The following is a 20,138-nucleotide window of genomic DNA, read 5'->3' as shown; positions in this document are numbered from 1 at the left end:
TTTTGTAAACTAATAAATTTTATTGATTTAACTGTTAAATCTATTTTTAATAAAATAATTATCATATAAATTTTATTTAATTAAAAATTATTTAATGTTTTATCACATTGTTTTTTAGATGTATAATATTATTTAAATATAAAAGAGATCAAATTATATTTGTGTAAGGTGCATCAATTATTACATTCTTAATAACTTTATATGAAATAATATTTTTGTCAATCCAATTGTTCAATAATAACTATATATTATCAAAATTATTGGTGTTAATTTTGTCAAAATTTAATAATTATTACAAAATAATTAAAATATATATGTATATATATTTATAAATAAAAATTATTTTTATAATTTTAAAAGTATATATTATACTAATTTTGATGTATATAAATGAGATAATAACTAATTTATAATTAATATAAAATTTTATAGACATAATTAAAATAAATAATTAGAAATTTAATTTAATAGTTTGATTTTGAAATAAAATTATCTAATAAAATGATATTAAATAGTATAAGAGTTACTTTGATTTTTCTCAATTAAAATATACCAGTAATTATATGCCGAATGATTTTTTTTTATTTTAAATTTAATGTATATGATTATTAAAATAATATTATTTAAATTTATATGATCTAATTGATAATATTTATTTTTTATAAAAAAATATTAATGGTGTTGTTTTATAAGGTGCATGTTGGTTGCATTTCTTCTTAAAGATTTGTGAATTCAATAATCTATATAATTTATAAATGTTCCTTCACCCACGTAATTTTCCAGCAAAAAGAAAAAAAATTGTCACATAATATTTTTAATATATAGTTATAAATATTACTGAAAGATTTATGAACTAAATAACAAAATAATCTTAATTAATTATAATTTAAAAATATCTTTTCACAATTAATGTGGATTGAAAATTTTGAATATTAATTAAATAAATAATCTGATTTAATAGAAACTTATAAGACATGTGACACATAATAAAAATAACATGAATTCATAATAAAATAAGGGAAAGAAATACTGAACTTATTTCACTTTCCAAATGAAATTGTTGGATTTTAATATAAGTATACATCTCAAAGTGTGAATAAACAAATATGGCATTTAATAAATTACAAACTAGAGTTTTGATTTACCTCCTTAACATGAGATAATAAATATTAAAAAATATATAAAAGACGAGGTGCACTGCGCACCCTTACAAACTCTGCAACTGTGGTGTGGTTGGAGCATGACACAACAAAACACGACGCATTTAAATAATTAAATAAATATAATAAAATAGATAGATAAATAGAAAGATAAGATAGACAGTGTTTAATATTTATACATAATATATTTTTATTAATTATAATTTTATAACCGCACAGTAGAAATAGAGACAGACCTTCTTCACGCTTCCATGGCTGACCCGTACAACAAGCCTTTCAATTCTAAGCACTCAAGCCATGTGGCATTCCGTCTTCTTTGCCACGCGTCCCGCGTCGGCGCCGTCATCGGAAAATCCGGCGTCCTCATCAGGACCCTTCAGGAAACCACCGGCGCCAGGATTCGAATCGAGGACGCCCCGCACGACTCCCCCGACCGAGTCATCCTCGTCATTGCTCCCGCCGCCGCCGACGGCGACGTTCCTGAAGTCTCCAAGGCGCAGGAGGCGCTGCTCAAGGTCTTCGAAAGGATTCTCGACGTCGCCGCCGAGACCGGCGGCACTGACGTCGGCGACAGGGTGGTATCTTGTAGGCTTCTTGCGAACTCTGCGCAGGTTGGCGCCGTCATCGGCAAGGCGGGGAAGGTCGTTGAAAAGATTAGGATTGACACCGGATGTAAAATTAGGGTTTTGAACGACAATTTGCCCGCGTGCACTGCTCCGTCCGATGAAATCATTGAGGTCAGTGAAATCTTTTACTCTTCAGTGCTAGTGAGTGACGTTATCACTCTGCATTATAGTCTTTTACGTTTTCCAGTAATATTTGAACCGTTTTGCTAAATCATCTATTATTGATGATTCTTGCAGTGGATGAACGTCCAACTTGTATTTTTTTTACTTTTTCATGGATGGAATGGGCATTGAACTCTCGTTCAGATATTAATTAATTATATCAATTTATTTGTAGATGGAATTGAAATGTAAGTTAGAATTTTTGAAGAAATGGCATCGGTCTATATCTTCTTCCCTGCTTTTTCTACTTGAGATTTTTATGACAAAAATTGAAATGGTGGTATGTGAAAGACAATAGTGGAGACGGGGAATTTGATTTTCAATGCAAATGGAGGCAGGGAAAGAGAGTGAGCATTTATTAGTGAGGTCAAATAGGAAAGCGTAGCATGGTTAATGTGGAGGTTTTCCAACAGAATCTGAATCCAAACAAATTGTGCTGTAAAGGCAAGTAATAAAGTAAGTAGATGGTTAGTGGCATAACAGTTTCTTGTTTGTATAGATCTGGCTGTTCACGCTTGTGGTCCTGCAACATGACGTGGTAGTAATGATTGGCTACGTCAAGTATCCACAAAAGTGAATTATGCATGGGACTTTCCCAAAATAGATTAATTCATTGGTTAAAGCAAAATTTTGTACTGTGTTAGGCTGTTAGCCTGGCCCCCCTCAAGCTAAAGCATTGTTCTGGCTGTTTGCATTGTTTTCTTGAACTGGCTGTAGTAGTGGATATCCAATGGATTTTCTACACCATCCAGAAATTAATCATGATATATCAGTCCACTTACATTATCATAATAAATAATAATTTAAAATAGATTGGATGGATAATGAATTCAGGAATTGTTTTTACTGTAAACCCCTAGAGTGGTCTTTTGTCATTTAGAGTTAAGCAGCCATGATAAGTGAACCTTCCTAAATTGAAATAAACCATGAAGATGGGAGCTTGTTTAGGGGTTACTAGTGGTGTCTTAAGGGGGCTAGGACTAGGAGGGTTTAGTGTCTTGAGGGGTCTAAGTCTAAGAGTCTATGTTGTGTTTAGGCCCTAAACTTTAGGGCACCTTTTACTGACTACCTTGGATGCAATGTAAGAAATTACTTAAATTTCATGCGTAAGGTTAGGAACATTTCCTGGCTCACTGATTAAGGAACATGTGAAAATGGCAAATGGACTTCAATTTATTTGTGCTGTCTAATATTCTTTATTTATTTTTTAAATGCTAAGACAAGATCTTTGGAGTTTTGTCAGATAGAAGGCCAGATGACATCTGTAAAGAAGGCCCTTGTTGCTGTCTCTCGTCGGCTTCAAGATTGTCCTCCAGTTGATAGAACAAAGATGATGGGAAGCAGGCATTATGAAGTGGTTCAGCGTGAAACATTTGCAGTTCCTCTTGAGCCTTTAACTAATCTGCATATAGATCACCGTCTGCAGAGGAGCTCTGCATCGTCCACTTTATCCAGTAGGTCTAATGGCAATGCCTCTAGAGCTCATACATTGTCAGCTGAAGTTAATAAAGTTTCAGCCCTGGATCCAAAAGCACTTCCACGGGAGGTTACCTTTAGAATTCTTTGTTCCAATGATAGGGTTGGTGGTATAATTGGAAAGGGGGGCAGTATTGTAAGAGCTCTTCAGAATGAGACAGGGGCTACAATAAGTGTTGGTCCTTCTGTAGTTGAGTGTGAGGATCGACTAGTTACTATTACTGCTTCAGAGGTCTGTCAAATGTAATCTTTTTGCTCTTACTTCTGTTCTATGTCTTGTATTCTTGTATATGTATCATTAACAGTACTATTCCTATTAATTTTTCTTTTCTCAGTGGCTTCATTTGTCACAGAATCCTGAATCAAGATATTCCGCTGCACAAAAGGCTGTTGTGCTCGTTTTCTCCAGGTCTGTTGAGGCTGGTGTTGAGTTGGGCTCAAAAAAGGAGTCATACGTTACTGCACGACTTGTAGTCCCATCAAACCAAGTGGGTTGTTTGTTAGGAAAAGGAGGGGCAATTGTCTCAGAAATGCGGAAAGCCACAGGAGCTAGCGTAAGAATAATCAGGAACGACCAGGTTCTAAAATGCATATCAGATAATGATCAAGTGGTACAGGTGTGGGGATGATTCTTTAGTTGGCTTTACAACCAAATGATGCTGAAAAATGCTTTTTCTTTTTCAAGATGTGCTATGTTGTGAATGCTGCAAGTCAAAGGAACATTTTCCCCTCATACTATAAAAGTTTTCTCATCATTCACGTGCTAATTTAATGGTGCCACCTATCCTCTTTTCTTTTCTGCAAATATCCCCCAACATTTTTTTGAAGTGTCATTTGATATTATTTTGAGATATATTGCTCCACTCTTGCCCAGTATATTCTGCAAAAATATTTGTTATCCGTATGTGTACAAATGCAGTCCCATTCTTCATACCTGTTGATTTCTTTATTTTTGTTCTGTCAACTCAGTTTGGGGTAAAGGGAAATAGAATAGAGGAGTGTTCCTAGAGAATAAAATTAAAAGATTCTCACCAGGCTACTACCTATAGAATGAAATTGTTTTTCCCATCTTGGATCCATTTCGTAATATATGTGAGTCAGTGTTTATTTTCTGACTAGTAATACTTTTGATATTGGACAAGCTGCGAGCCACTTCTGGCTAATTCTGATGAATATAGGTAATTATCCTTGTTGTAGGAGGAGTTTCTAGAGCAAGTTTAGCTTGATCTAAATTCCTGCTGCAACTATTGAATGTTTGGGGTAGGTATATTTCATAAGGCTTCTGTTTCATATCTTCTTCAGAGGAGAAAGTATGTTTGCATAACTGCTACAATATCTTTATGTATCCTGTTCAACATTAAGAATGAGGTTTCTAGCCATGACAATGACATATTGTCACTATGATAGTTTATGCTTAACCCAAATAGAAACATGACCAAGTTTGATCTTCTGCTGGCAAATCTTTACGTTTCCAGAGCCTCCTGTTGTGAATTTTTGTTAATTTTTTTTCAAAGCTTTATAAATTGTATTTTATTTCCTTTTAAATGCTTGTTTGGTTTGAAAATAATAAACAGTCTGTGCTGTGTGTATCAAGGTGTACTGTTATGGAAAGCTGGGTTATGTCTTATACTCTTGATTTTAGATAGTTTATTTACTTTCCACTGTATTTGATACTTGTATGCCTAAACACTTTATGTGTTTATCTGTCAATCAATACATTTTCTTATAGGACTATATTTGAAATATTAGTTGTATATGTATTTCTCTTTTTTATGGAGCATGAGAGTTTTATTTTAAAGTTGAAGCTGTTTATCCTTTGTATCTCATAGACTTTTAGCCTCAATATCATCTTTAGACTAGTCATGAATTCATGATCATTCTGATGCACATATTAGTAACTGCAACTGGTGTGTTGCAGTTGCTCAATTTTCTTTAATGGGTCTGTATGATCTCAAAATCTGATCCTCAGACTAGCCAAAGATGGTTTGCATGATCTCTCCTTGATGATGTGTAGTGGTTATAATTATATACCAAATGCTATGATATTCAACCTATATTTCTTATTGTATCATATTGTATCCATGCCCTTACCTTTATCCTTATGCAATGATTTAGAGTTGGCAAGAGATAAATCCTATTTCCAAGAGCATTTCTAACTAGGTCACAAACTCCTCACATTTATAGTTCAGTATATTTAAGTCAGCAGGATAAATCTTGCAATGAAGTTTAAGCATTTAGTAACTACTATTGTTATTCACTTTTTCCACAGATATCAGGAGTGTTTTCAAATGTTCAAGATGCATTATATAATGCAACTGGTAGACTGCGAGATAACCTTTTTGTCAGCACACAAAACAGTGGTGGAACAAGGAGCCTTTCCTCTGTGCTAGCTGATATTGGTCCCTATAGGAGACTGAGGGATCCCATTCCTGTTGGAGACCAACCAAATGTTGCTGTTTCTCATAGTCTCAGTAGACATCCTTTGCCAGGGTTACAGGCACAACAGGCATATCTCTTTTCTCTGCTGGCTGTTTTTTCCCTGTCCAAGTTTTTCCTTTATGACATGATTAAATTTGGTTGCAGACAGTGACTGGGATAAATTTCAGAGGCATCAATGATGTTGGCATGGGAATGACTTTTCAAGAAGGCAGCTTAGAACTTGTCAGGTTGGTGATATGCAAAATAAATTACACTTGCTTTGATGCAAATCAATGATTTTATGAGGAACAAAGTCAACAATGTTGACTTATATACCAATGATTTGGATAACTAGGAACTGCTACTTGTGGTTTATACCAATGTTGATTTTTATCGAATACAATAATACATCCTTTAACTTGGTCAGATCACATGCTTGCATGAGATTACTTGTTGAGGCCAAACTTATATTGTCCTATTTTCTTACGTCCGTGTTTATTTGGTACTATTTGGAGCCCTGGCATTGAGTGAAGTCTTAAGACTACTGATAGGCCAAGTTCAGAATTAGGACATCATAATTCTGTATTATGAAGTTATAAGTTAAGCAGTTATTTTTATATTAATTTCGTATTAAGCAATTATAGGACAAAATGTGATGGTTTTAGTGATATATAAGTTGAGTTACAGACTTGTAAATGGGAATTAAGGTGTCATATTATTGTTCCTTGCGTTTTGATGGAGGAAACTCCTTCTGGGGGGGAAGCCTTGTGTGTTAAGGGTAGTTTTCTGACTGTATGTTTGAGAGAGGAAAACTCTCTGTTAGGGAGCCTTTGAATTCTGTTCTAGAACTCTAATTCTGGTTTCATCTAGAATTTCTGTCAATATAACTGTCCTATTTGTATGTCTAAACTCTTGGGTCTAACAATATAACATGACATGGTTTCTAATACCAACAAGGGTTGACTCATCTAGTTAACTTTCCACCTCATGACAAAGTGCTTCCCTCATCCCGAAAGCCTAAAGAAAACAAATTGCTTTCCAGATGAGCGGTGGAAATAGTCACTGTAGCATATATAATATGTCCCCAACTGTTGAGTTCTTATTATAACTCTTTTTGGCCTGCAGTGGGAGTAAAACTGCCATGGTTACCAATACCACTGTGGAAATTTTGGTTCCTGATGATGTTATTGGCTGTGTATATGGGGAAAATGGTAGCAATCTGGCTCGCTTGAGACAGGTACACAGTCTTGAATAAGAATATGTACATATACTTTGTTTAGTTGCTTACCAGCCATGTTAATCCTTGTCAATTTCCTTATGATCAGTAATATGATTAATTGGTTATTTGTTCGTAAGTCTGTTACTAGAAAATAACTATGCAGTGATGTTGAATTTTGGAAGCATTATATTATCTTGTGCTACTGTATTTTATTTTGATCTGTGGCATTGTTATGATGAACATTGAATAGTAAGAGTTGTTAGATATTGTGGAAGGTACTTATTATCCCTCGTCTAAACTTAATTCTGTTCCCATTATCAGATATCAAGAGCTAAGGTTGTCGTCCATGAACCCCGTCCTGGAACAAGTGACAGGATTATTGTCATATCCGGTACACCTGATGAAACTCAAGCTGCGCAGAGCCTTCTTCATGCATTTATTCTTAGTGGGTCGTCATGACAATATCCCCTCGCGGACAACAGATTAATTTTCAAGTAGTTTTACTTATGTTTATTCCCTATCTTAGGTCTTTTTTTATTTGATTTTTTCATTTAATCCTACCCTAAAAGCATGTTCACTATATTCGGAAAATATCCAGCCCTTTTACTATTTCCTGCCAGTAATCTTGAGTGTCTATTGCCACTCTAATGTGTCATTGCCAATCTTATTTAGTTAAATTTCATAAAATTTCTTTACATTATGACTTTGATGAACAAGGAATAGTATTTTAGATGAAAATAATTTGAATAGAAGAGATAATACACTTTTTTTTATTGAGCAACTAGTGACAATAGACATTCCAGGAATGGGCTGCCAAATCAATTTACAGCTTATGTTGTTCACTGAACGGGAGTGTACTGATTTTGCCGTAGTCACTTGATTCGTTTTGGTATACTTAAGTAAAAGCATGTTAAATTCAATAGGTTTTGCATTATTTTAACGGTTCCTTTTTGCAATATTACCGTCGCATTTGCCATGTCTTAATTAAACTACTGTATGGTTCTATATGATTTTAGATGCACTCTACTTTAAGAAATAATTTGATAATCACTTGTATTTGGCAATCATGTCCAATCTGTTGCAGTAAAAGTATATCAACATCAGATAAAAAGTATATTTGATGCATAAATTTCAATGGCTCAAGATCTCCGTCATAATGAGGATAACATGAAGCCAATTGTTTCTAAACGAAGGGGGAAATGTGCGAAAATAGGTGGAATACCATTTCATAAAAACTATGATCCGCATATCCTGGTTTTAACATTCGATACACATTTAAACATTTACCTCAAACCAAGTAGTGATAAGAGAAGATAAATATCTTAGTCCCCACACGCACATCACACAGTCATGCATAATAGTGTTATTACACCGATCATAAAAACAAGTTGGTGGTTCAAGCAGCAGAGGATACTCTCTGGCCCTTCATACTTCATAGTTGTATCAGTTGATAGCTGCAGCAGTAGGGGTAGGATTAAGAGTGATTTCCACATTATCATGGACTCCTTGGAGCAGTAGCTCACCATCATATGCCACTACTTTACGCTTTTTCGCTGCTCTTAGTGTCCCAACAAGTGCTTCAAATATATTTGCGCATTGATCATCGTTAAATAGTGTTCCAAATGTAACCTTCACAATACAAGACATTTTGTTAATGACAAGAAAACGCAACGCATAAGGATATAATAGATCAGCAAAACAATTCCCCCTGAAGATTAGATATGGAAACTACATAAAGCACATAGATGCTCAACGGCAAGCAAACAAATTCACTGTTACTTGCCATGACTGAAGTGGAGAGCCCAACTCAAAAACACTATGCACTAGTTGATTGAGAGATTTTCCTACTATAGTACTTGTTAAGCATATCAATATGCGTATAAACAGAACAAACTGTCTCAGGCCACACACATTTGATTACAGTGATGCAGTCTTCTACTTGCTGCCTCTTTGAATAATATCAACATCATGGACAAATTTTAATTGTTATGATGCTCGTAGATGAATATCCATGGACCAAACGTTGGATCATTATTTTCTGTTCTTGTTAAAATATGAAACAAAACAAAAATAATATGGCAAATGGCAATTAGTAATTAATATTTTGTTTGGATATTAGAAAATTAGGGGGAGGGTTCTGTTTTGCTGACGCGATCAATCTCCTATAGAATGGCTTCCACATGCTATACCTCCTCCTAATTTGTGAGTTCAATGCAAATGTATCAACAAATATGGGGAAGTAAATGATACTTCACCAGTATAACAGATGCTGGTTCTTAATCTATACACACATGCAAGGATGTTAGAAATTAGAATCACAGTTTTCACAAGAAAAGGAATGATCTTCCTTCTGGGGTTACCGAAACTCAATTGACATAACAAGGCAAAACCAAGACTCAATTATCTCACCCTCACTTTTCACTTTTCTTTCCAAGGCTTTGGGAGGTAAGCCTAGATCTGAGTTGGATACAAAGGTTAAATATTAGTAAATCCCTGTGAACAAAGTAAGATCCAATTTTGTGAATGACCCAAGATCCCATAAAATGAGCTAATGATCTAGATCCATAAGATATATTATTATGCATGTATATATTCATAGGAACATAATGAATAAGATTGAAAGATGGAGAGATAGAAAGGGAAGTCCTTTTGTTTTACCTTGTAAGAACCATCTGTTTGGACATTGCCAAGCCTCTTGATTTCTTCCCGGAGACGCTGAACCTCTTCTTCTACATTCATGATTGCAATATCCTTAGACTATGACCACCAAAAAAGAAGACAATATCCTTCACCTGGTGAATTTTCTATTCTAGCCTGACACCACTTTATATTTAGATTTGTAGTTTCTTACCTTATAAAATCAAATGTGTGATGCACTTTCATGTAGTAAAGTCTAAGTAGTAACTAATTGTAAGTATTAACGAAAAAGTAGTACGAAGTATACAATACAAATATTTAAAATTATTTCACAGTATAATAAGATATATATAGTAATTTTTTATTAAAAATTATATAATATTTAATAATATAAATACATTTAATTATATTAAATTTTACAACTTTTATTAAAAATTACTATATATAATTTATTACCGTGTACAATTTTGTACAAATTAATTAGAAAATTTGATATTTAAATTATTCAAAAAATATATAATCAGTTTAAATAAATGATATTTTAGGATAAAAGTGAATATTTTTAAGAAAATAATTAAGTATAAATAAATGAGATTTGAAGTAATTTTTTAATATGAATATTTAAAATAAATAATTTAAGAAATTAAACTTTAAAGATAAAAATAAAAAGTATCATAACCATTAATGTTTTTAATTTTGAAAGTACAAAACTAAGTGTTAAGTAATGATGAAGTTACCTGTCATAAAATAATAATAATAATAATAATAGATTGTTACATTTAAAGGTAGAAACTTAAATTTGTAATACAAGAATAACTTGTATCAATAAATTCTAATTCCACAATCTATTACCATTTGATTGTACTTAAATTGATTGTTATAAAAAATTACTTAATCTAATTTGGTTCTTACAAGAAATTAATTAAATAGCTCCAAAAATTATAGACATAACACACTTCATTCTTTTAGTTATTTTTTAATACATACTTGATCCTGAAAAAAAAGTTGGATACTAATTTATGCCTTGATAAAATTATTAGTAACCTAAATTAATCTTTACAAATGCTAATTTAAATGAATGAAAAGACTGATATAAAAAATAAATACACTAAAGTATCTCACATTTGTTACTTTGAGATATTATTTAATGATTTTTTGTTTATTCTTTCAACTAAATAAAGTCAAATGTTTTTCTAATTGAATTGAATATTTACTAAAAAGGTTTATATTATAGTTTTTTTTTGTGTGGCAAGCATCAATATCCCTGATTCCCCTTCAAATGTGATGGATGATGAATGTTGAAGGACAAATATAAAGTGCAAATGTATGGCTAAAGATTTTAGTAGCTTCACATCACTTAAAAATTGAAATTGAAAAATTCACACTTTAAACTTTTTTTCTTAACTTTATATGTTAATAAATATTAATTATAATTTTAATATATAATAGTGCAGATGCATGCATATAAATGAAATTTACTTGGATTTTATTTTTATTTTTGTGTGTGAGATATATGATAGAGTGGGAAAAACTGTGAGATTATACATGCCATAAATAGAGAGAATGAATGCAGGAATTTGATTTTGCATTCTTATTTTACCTAAAAATATTTACATGTTTAAATAATAAAAACATTAATTGTATACAATTAATAGATAATTAATTAAAAATAATATTTCATACATTATAAAATATATTTGCTTTTAAATTACCTTTTAAGGACAATTTAAAAAGATCCTTATTTTGGTTCTTTAAGACTATATAATTATATTAGTTCTTTAAAGTTTTTAGTCACTAGAATAATATCTCAGTCTTAAATAATGTGTAACTAAATTATTTTTTCAACCATCTAAATTATCACCATACTTCCTTCACGGAAGATTAAAATAGTGAAAAAATATTTAAAGATTAATTTAATGACAATTTTTAGAAAACTAAATTAAAGACTCTCTCAAAAAAATTATTAAGCATCTCTTACAAAAATTAATTTTACAACATTACTGATATGTACTCTTAGAAAAATTAATAGATAATTGTTTTAACTTAAAAACAAAAAAACTATTACTTCATCATTCCATCCCAAATATTATTTTAATCTAAATTTTAAAACTTTGACCTGAGTTAAAATGACAATCACAGGTATATAACAAAGATATTTTTTGAAGTGATTTAAAACATGAAATGCACAGCACGGCGAACAAAAAGAATATTTTAAATATTTGAGAATTTGAAATTGTTTTGTGGGTTGTTTTGATTCTGTGGCAGACTCTGCTTGACTCTTGCTGTGTCTTGGAAACAGCACTCAATATTTTCCATTTCTGTTTCTATTTCTATTCTTTTCTAATTTCTTTCCACACTCACTCACACACTCTCCAATCCTCTATTCTATAATTCTAGGGTTCCAACGCTCACAAAAACGCGCTTTTGCGATTGTGTGAGTTATGCTTGAGAAATGGATGCTGGGGTGAACAATCCGAGTGAGGGACGAGTGGTGGTGGTTCCCATGCATGTCGATTATGCCAATGGAACTGATGAAGGTGAAGAAGCTTCTTCTGCTATGAACTCCAGAACCAGTGAACTCACCATTTCCTTTGAAGGAGAGGTCTATGTTTTCCCCGCTGTTACGCCAGAAAAGGTTCTTTTTTTTTTTTTGTGTTTTCAGTTTTTCTTTTTGCATCCTCAAGTATTTTATGAGAACATGCTTTTTATTATTATTATTGTTGTTGTTGTTGTTAGGAAAACCATCTTATTTCAATTACTGTGTAGACTTGGCAAGTTGTTTATTTCGGTAGCAATTGGCGATTTTCTTGTTAGAAATTGAAATGTTTGAATTTGATTTACTGAACCCCTTCTTTTCTATTTTTGGGGGAAAAAAGGGGAAAAATGGGTTAGATATGGATTTGTCTGTCCATGCATCCGTAACCCGTTGACGATATTCTTGACAAACTAAAATAATAAGGCAAATGTTAACCAGTGTCCTAAGGAATTAAAAGTGGAAATCTTTTGTCAGAAAATATAATAAATACACCTCCACCATATTTCTAATGCAGTTCAGCATGATTTCCAGTAAATTTTCTCCATTTTCAATTCCTTAACCAATGCCTCAAGGATACCGGTTAGCAAGATCTAAATAACAATAATAATATTGGCAAGCTGGTGGAGAAAGAGGAGGTATTCCTAAGCAATGGTTTTGCTAGAGTTGAGTTTATCACCATTATGTAAAACTTCTGCTTAGGGTAAGTGAAGTGAATTCTCAATTTTTCCTTCCTCTTTTGTGAATGTCCCTTTGATTGAATTTGGTTGCTTGATTATGAAATGAAGATTCTGTGATATCTGAATGGCAGCTGTGCTCCAACCTCACTGAAACATTCAAAATTTTGAGATTATAGTACAATTTTGACGGCAATAAGTGTAAGGTTGGATCCTCCTTTTATTGGGGAAAGGGGGGAAAATATTTGACTGTAAGCTTGAATAGTGGGTTTTCTACAATGTGGTAATGAGTCAGTAACATGTTTTCAACATTAAAATTGGGTGGGGGAGAAAGAAGGTAATTGCTACCATTTTCATTCATGCTCTTTTTTCTCTTGGGCACATTTCTACTTTGAAGTCTATTTAAATATTCAGCTGGTGTACATGTGAATTTTGAAAAAAAATGGCTGATAGCTGTATATTTTCACTTGTGCTGCAGTGAGAATTTTATCAGTATCTCGTTACAATTAATGTTTCAGGTTTCTATTAAGCTACCATGCTGTTTTTGTGGTTATTACAGAGAGATACCAACAAGTGGTAATTTGTATCCTGCCAAATTATTCCCATGGATTGGATATACTGCCTATTTGTTTATTTACAATAAAATGCTCCATGCATGCATTTTTGCAGAACTTCTATGAAATGATTGGACATTTTTTGAGTTTGGTGACTCCTTTTTTTATATTACAGGTGCAGGCTGTATTATTACTCTTGGGAGGGCAGGAGATGCCAAATAGTATCCCCACCTCTGACTATTTGCTGCAGCAAAACTGTCAGGACATTAGGGTATTTCTCGTTTGTCTGTAGCTGTTTCTTAAAATATTATTTTCTAAAACTTATTATGTATGACAGACAATAAATGATTCTTCCCGAAGTTCAAAGCTTTCTCGAAGAATTGCATCACTTGTTAGGTTTCGTGAAAAACGAAAAGAGAGATGTTTTGAGAAGAAAATTCGGTACTCTTGCCGTAAAGAGGTTGCTCAGAGGTAGTGTGTGGATAGTTGACAACTTTGATGTATTGCATAAATTTTTCCCCAAAAATATTGAGCCCTAACAGACTTGCTTCACATTTTCTCATTTTATTTTATGATTTGCTGTAACAACATATATAAATTGTTAGATTGGGGTGGAAAAAAAATGCATAATTGTTAAGAGTAAATTACACTCCCCTCTTTGAAGAGATGCTTAAACTACACTGCTATCCCCCCTTATTTCATCTGTAAAGTTCTAAAATTTATAATTTGTCTAAATTAGCTTCTTGTGACCTTAGAAGTTGAAGAAAAAGGAATATCGTTGGGAAGTTCTTTTATAGTCTCACCACTGCTAACAGACTTGTTCAGTGCACTAAAGTGTAGTACCAGCACATAATCTCTTAGTAAGCAACTAAGCATTTCTCTGTGAAGGGGAGTATACTTTACTCTGTTATTTTTTAAAACAAAACTCATGGGCTGACATGGGATTAGTAATTTAGTATTGTGTCTCTGTAGATGTTTGTCATGCATGCCTTGCACAGCATTAGATTATCCTGGCTTTTAGACTAAGAAATATTGGTTATATACAGACTGGTGTTTGTAAGATTGACAATATTTGGCTATCTTATAGGATGCATCGTAAGAATGGACAGTTTGCATCATTGAAGGAAGACTACAAATCTCCTACTGAAAACTGGGATTCAAGCAATGGTACTCCTTGCCCAGAATCTACGTGAGTTTCAAAGTTATCTTTTCTTTGAATTTTAAGGTTGCAATAGTTTTATACTCTTAATCTTTTAGACTTTTACATGTTAGTGCTGATGTGGTTATTGTTGTGTTGGACACTTGGACCTTTGCTGTTGTTAAGTGAACGTAGATGCCAACACTGTGGAATTAGTGAGAAATCTACTCCAGCTATGCGTCGAGGACCAGCTGGTCCAAGATCTCTTTGCAATGCCTGTGGGCTTATGTGGGCAAATAAGGTAATTAATATCTGTTTATTAGCTTAGCATGGAATTATGGTTATTGTTATTGATGGTTACAAGCATTTCTGTCCAGAATCAGGTGTGGTATATCTGTCTCAATTTTGTAGATTTCTTTTGTACCTTTATTTTAGACTAACTAGAGCCTTTGCCACAAATACAGTCATTGTTGTCCCCTATAATGTCATCAAATTTTAGTAAAAAAAAATTCTACAAAGATTTTTTGTTCAACCTATTTGTCATTGAATGTCTGCTCATATTGTCACGACTCAAGACATTTATTTTTAATGATTGATTATTCATTTCTTTCCATTCCAAATGTTAGAATAGTTGATGGATCTTAAAGGTCATAACTCAAATACTTGACACAAGTGATATGTATCTTTAGTTGTGTATGATTGGAAGGTAGGGTTTTTTTGTCAACCTGATGAATATTATTTATATCATGCACTGTCATTCTGCGTCAACCACAAGAATAACTATGTTTCTTCTATTCAACATCTTATCTATTGTGGTAATCAACTCATTGTTACAGTCCTGGAATTGTGGGAGGGGTGATTATTTTGCATTCCACTTGCCTAAAGTGACTAGGGCAATCTTATTTTATTTATTATGCCTAATTAATGATCTTCATTTTCATGCCTTGTTGATTTGAAGGGAACTCTGAGAGATCTCAGCAAAGCAGGAAGGATTGCTTTTGAACAAAATGAACTGGTATTTTTATTTTTTTTTCATATTGTCATTGGACAATTTGTTGTCTTCCAGTGTCATACTTTTTCCAATTGTAAACAACCAAGAATAAAATACATCGTCTTGCTGCATTATGTTTAAAAAATAAAAGATAGGCAAATTCTGCCAAGGCATGTCTACCTAACATATGTGAATCACCCAGATCATGTTTGTGTGTAACCAGGATGGATTTGGATCCTCTGAGGCTCTCACTTGACCATATTATATGATAAGAAAGGTAGACAAAATGTCCTATTTCGTGAAAAGATTATTGGACCCTCAACCGAGCATTGTGTCTATCTCTATCATCAAATAGCTTGGTAGATGATCCAAATCAAACTGGAACATTCATTGATGCTGTATAGCTTAGGGTGTGAAGGGGCTGGGTTTTGTTAGGGATTGATTCACAAACATGCACTGTTGCCCACAGCTAGAACAAAAGTTCCGAGGAAGCTTGATTTATACATACAAATAAAAAGTGGATATTTTGTTATTAATGGCTGTGCTGTATAATGTACAAGAGCTAAGAAACATAGAGACATTCTTATTATCGTTACAACTGTTTTGAGAAATAATTATAGATGAAATATGAATAGAGGTGGTAGGAGATGACTACATGAAAATTTTGGCATAGCATTAGATATTATTAAACAATGAATCTTATGCAGAAATAGCTTGTGTTTGCTCCCTAGCTTTTTTGTTAGTGCTACCTGCCCTCAAAATCTGAAGAAAATTACATACTTTATTCTGTAATTTTCTCCTGTTGGTGGCTTATTTGAAATTTCTTTGACATATGTGCTCAGTGGAAGATGTTTGGAATTTCAAGTCTAATAATATTCTCTTTATTTCAAGGATACTTCAGCTGATATAAAGCCTTCAACAACAGAACCAGAAAATTCTGGTGCTGACCAGGAAAAGGAGGTATATTCAGCAGATTAATAAAGACTTTATTGTGTTGCTATCGGAACTGTTTCTTTGACTTTTTCTTTTCTTGTGATATTGGTGGTCACCATTTTTCTCAAACTTGGTCAAACGGTAATAAAAGAGCATGAAAATCTACCAAATTATTTTTTGATTCGTATATTGTTTTTTAGGGTCCATGAGGGAAATGGTTGGTTTTTCAAATTTGTGCATGCTCATATTGATTATTATTCTAATAGTTTTGACTTTTGATACTCCTGTATACTTGACTCACTTGACTGAACACTGATTCTAAAGATGATACTATTTTGTTGGCTGTGGGTTCATAATTTTTATTTTTCTTAAGCAGGGAAGCCCTGAGGAAACTAAGCCTGTGCCAATGGATTCCAGACAGTCGCCTGAAAAGACAAATGAGCAGGTTTTACCTTTTTATTTGTTTGTATTAGTGGATTATTTACCTTTTTCTGTATAATTTAATGGTACTAAATTTCGATCAAGCTATGATGAGGAAAGCTTTATTATTTGCTGATAGGGGATTATGCAATTTAATTTCACTGAAAAGATAATTTAAATATGCACAAGTTTACAATTTGATCAACTTTTTACTGAACTTAAACATGGTATCTGGAAAACACTAAAAACTTGTCATTCAGAATTTGATTAATTTTTAAAAATAATTAAATGAAGTTGATGTGGTTGAACACGTGTGTCTCTTATTAATAAATTAATAATGAAGTTCAAAACTTAAGTTTTTTCTTCTATCCAATTTCCACCAGAAGACACTGGTCAATCAAATTTCCTGAAGAAGTTTCTGAAATCTGGATATTAGAATTTAAAATTAAAGTTCAGCCACTGAAAATTAGAATACTTGAACAGCAAGAAACAAGTGCATAGTGAGAAAACAAATAACAATAGTAAAGCATACATAGTTCTAATAATCTATCGCGATCAGCATACATAGTTCTAATAATCTATCGCTATCATGCCACTGATTAGGTTACTAGCTCATAGATGCATGACACCCAAATCACAAACAAGTGCATTGTGAGAAAACAAATAACAATAGTAAAGCATACAAATAGAAGAGACCAAGTCATGTTGCTAAAAACACTGAAAATTTGAGTTAGTTTATTCACTACAGAAATAGTGTTTTTAGCCCAGTGTGGATAATGATAATCATTTTTTATCTTTAGCCCTTTGATTTGTTTCTTGTTTTGGGATCCTGGGGTGATACCTGAAAAGCTTTCTAATTTTGTCATTAATTTTCTGATTTTTACAGTTTATTCTCGATACTGCTGAAGCAGTTACCGACAACTTGTCCATGCAAGTGGAGAATCATGCTCTTAGTCTGCATGAGCAGGTAGGTATAATTGGAGATGGAAATTTCATGAAAAGGGTTGAGGTGATATGAGAATTGGTATATTATACGTTTGAGATTTACAGGATACACTTGAGGATCTTGCTGATGCTTCTGGGACTGAATTTGATATTCCTGCAGGTTTTGATGAGCAGGTAGGTATATGATTTAATTGACTTGTCACGATTCCTGAAAATTATCCGTCAGTTACTTGTTAAAGTTCATGAGTACTACTAACATACAGGTTGATATTGATGATTCCAACATGAGGACTTACTGGCTGTGATATAGAGATATTAGCATATTGCTGTGCGCAACCAGATAATGGCCTCCTGTTGACGCATGGTTTGTTCACAATGGAAACTAATGTTCACTGCTGGTTCAACTAACCATGGACTTCCAGAAATAGTTTATGTTTTATAGACAAATTATTTCTGGAAGCACTGTGAATTATATGATTGTAGACTTACAATTTTCTTACATGAAAGTTCCTGTACATCCCTTTGGGACCAGATTTGATTTATATAATGTGAATAGTTCGGTTTTTTCCCTTCACTTTCTTGTATTCAACGTTGATTTTGCATTCTTTGACAATATGCATTTTTGGGGGTAATGACTAATGATAGGAGAAAGGGGACTCAGAGAGAAGGAAGATATTTTTCGTTACACAAAATTAACATATCACGTTTGCTCAAACATAGAATGACCACATTGAAGAATGGAACCTTTGGTAATTCCATCGAGGCAACTCTCATGAACAAGTTGACCTTATGAGTTGTTAAAGTTTATTTTATATTTTATGTCACATTACTTTCATTATCTTAATCAACTAAATTTTTAACTCCAACAGAACAACTTTAAAATGTTTATATCCACTATAATTTACCTCACTTTTTATTTTTTATCATGCATCATTTGTATTTCAATCTCTCGGTAGAATAGGTTTACATTTATCGTGTGTTTAGCAAATGTGGGACCCAAAAGGAGGTGAAATTATCGTGAAACATTTGAGAATTGAATATTCTCCTACGAGTGACCGCCGGTGTTCCTTGTTCGTCGCTGTTTTATAAAAGTCAACAATGATATTCATATACAGCTATTTCTACTTTATAAATTTTTTGCATCTTTCTTTTTTTTTTCCTCGTCACGTATTTGGCACATTTATAATTTTTTGTAATGCTTTGGTGGCACCATGAAGCTTTGACCCTTGGAAACCAGATGAATTGTGTGACATGAAAGACTTTGGAGTAAAAAAAGCGTAAAAAGTGTTTACATCTTGAAAATGATAGACAATGAGTAATGGCACATTTGATATCTACATTGCTTTGAAATTTAGTTTACTCACAATTTGCTCTTACAAAAACAGTTAACTGTCCTCCCCTGCATTTATAGACATAGTTATACCAATAGTCTATATGACTAAAATTCTTATTTTCTTACCCCATGAACCACACATAATAGAGTGGCAAGAAAAAAGAATAATAAGTTTGTTTCATAGTTTAATCCTATAACAAAGTTCTTTTGCTCTTCAACAAATTATCATTTTCTTCCATTCAAAATTACACGTTCTACGCTTTCAAGAAATAAAGAAAGATGAAAATTTTCTGTCACACGAGGAAAAACACCCTAATTGATCCTCTTGAAGACTTAATCACAAGTGCTTCATTAATTTTCTCTAAACTATAAGATTTGGAATTCTCTTTCTCAATCTTCAAAATCACAAACGTCTCACTAAATTTACACACTTGAGAATTTTTTTTATTGTAAAGTATTGCTATGTTTATTTTGTAAAATATGTTCTCAAATAAAATAATTTTTAAGTAGGAGGAATGAGAGAGTTAAAATAAAACTTGTTACATGACATTGAAAAGCAATCTTCAATAAAATATGTAGAAATATATGAGAAGTTTTTTTTTTTTAACCAGTTTGGGAAGATACCTTCAGGTGTTCCATTTATAGTTGAAATGTCATATTTTTGAGGTGTTGTGATTTTATGTTTGTAACATATGAACATGCTGATGTAAAAATAGTTTTCAACAATTTTCTAAATATTTTACTTGGTACCGTAGATGGCCAGTAATACTTTTAAAAAATATATACATACTGATGTAAAAATAGGTTTTAGTAAGTCTCCAAATACTTTTGTTAAATTATTTTTTATTTTTGAGAAAAAGTTATATCTCAATTTGAAAAATAATAATACTTCAAAGTAGTCTTATGATGCATGTTT

General features: G+C 32.6%; 3 protein-coding genes across 7 annotated transcripts; 2 read left to right on the top strand and 1 right to left on the bottom strand.

Annotated features, from left to right (window-relative positions):
• Positions 1–1,326: 1,326 nt before the first annotated feature.
• Positions 1,327–7,833, top strand: LOC113857711 (KH domain-containing protein HEN4-like). 2 transcript variants are annotated; one of them, XM_027489851.1, is made up of 7 exons: positions 1,327–1,897; positions 3,192–3,656; positions 3,760–4,041; positions 5,694–5,930; positions 6,008–6,090; positions 6,968–7,079; positions 7,383–7,833. In XM_027489851.1, exons 1-7 carry the CDS (start codon positions 1,412–1,414, stop codon positions 7,518–7,520), a joined length of 1,803 nt encoding a protein of 600 aa, XP_027345652.1. In that variant the 5' UTR covers positions 1,327–1,411; the 3' UTR covers positions 7,521–7,833. The 2 variants fall into 2 exon arrangements, with proteins under 2 accessions (XP_027345652.1, XP_027345653.1); XM_027489852.1 differs by having other exon boundaries at positions 3,778–4,041; positions 7,383–7,819.
• A 438-nt stretch (positions 7,834–8,271) lies between these two features.
• LOC113859099 (costars family protein) lies at positions 8,272–9,882 on the bottom strand. The gene is made up of 2 exons (XM_027491914.1): positions 9,720–9,882; positions 8,272–8,690 (listed from the first exon to the last, which is right to left on the bottom strand). Exons 1-2 carry the CDS (start codon positions 9,798–9,800, stop codon positions 8,505–8,507), a joined length of 267 nt encoding a protein of 88 aa, XP_027347715.1. The 5' UTR covers positions 9,801–9,882; the 3' UTR covers positions 8,272–8,504.
• Positions 9,883–11,940: 2,058 nt separating this feature from the next.
• Positions 11,941–18,461, top strand: LOC113857989 (GATA transcription factor 19-like). Of its 4 annotated transcripts, none has more exons than XM_027490367.1 (11): positions 11,957–12,333; positions 13,638–13,733; positions 13,800–13,933; positions 14,550–14,651; positions 14,787–14,901; positions 15,559–15,615; positions 16,483–16,551; positions 16,901–16,969; positions 17,831–17,911; positions 18,050–18,063; positions 18,153–18,432. In XM_027490367.1, the coding sequence occupies exons 1-11, from the start codon at positions 12,151–12,153 to the stop codon at positions 18,175–18,177; spliced, it is 945 nt and encodes a 314-aa protein (XP_027346168.1). In that variant the 5' UTR covers positions 11,957–12,150; the 3' UTR covers positions 18,178–18,432. The 4 variants fall into 4 exon arrangements, with proteins under 4 accessions (XP_027346169.1, XP_027346168.1, XP_027346167.1 ...); XM_027490366.1 differs by having other exon boundaries at positions 11,975–12,333; positions 17,995–18,063; positions 18,153–18,461; XM_027490365.1 differs by having other exon boundaries at positions 11,975–12,333; positions 16,898–16,969; positions 17,995–18,063; positions 18,153–18,404.
• The last annotated feature ends 1,677 nt before the right edge of the window (positions 18,462–20,138 follow it).

Source organism: Abrus precatorius, unplaced genomic scaffold (genome assembly GCF_003935025.1).
Source record: "Abrus precatorius isolate BTA unplaced genomic scaffold, Abrus_2018 Scaffold2, whole genome shotgun sequence".
Lineage (NCBI taxonomy): Eukaryota > Viridiplantae > Streptophyta > Magnoliopsida > Fabales > Fabaceae > Abrus > Abrus precatorius.
The sequence above is the reverse complement of the archived record's forward strand: the minus strand, read 5'-3'. Positions and strand labels throughout refer to the sequence as shown.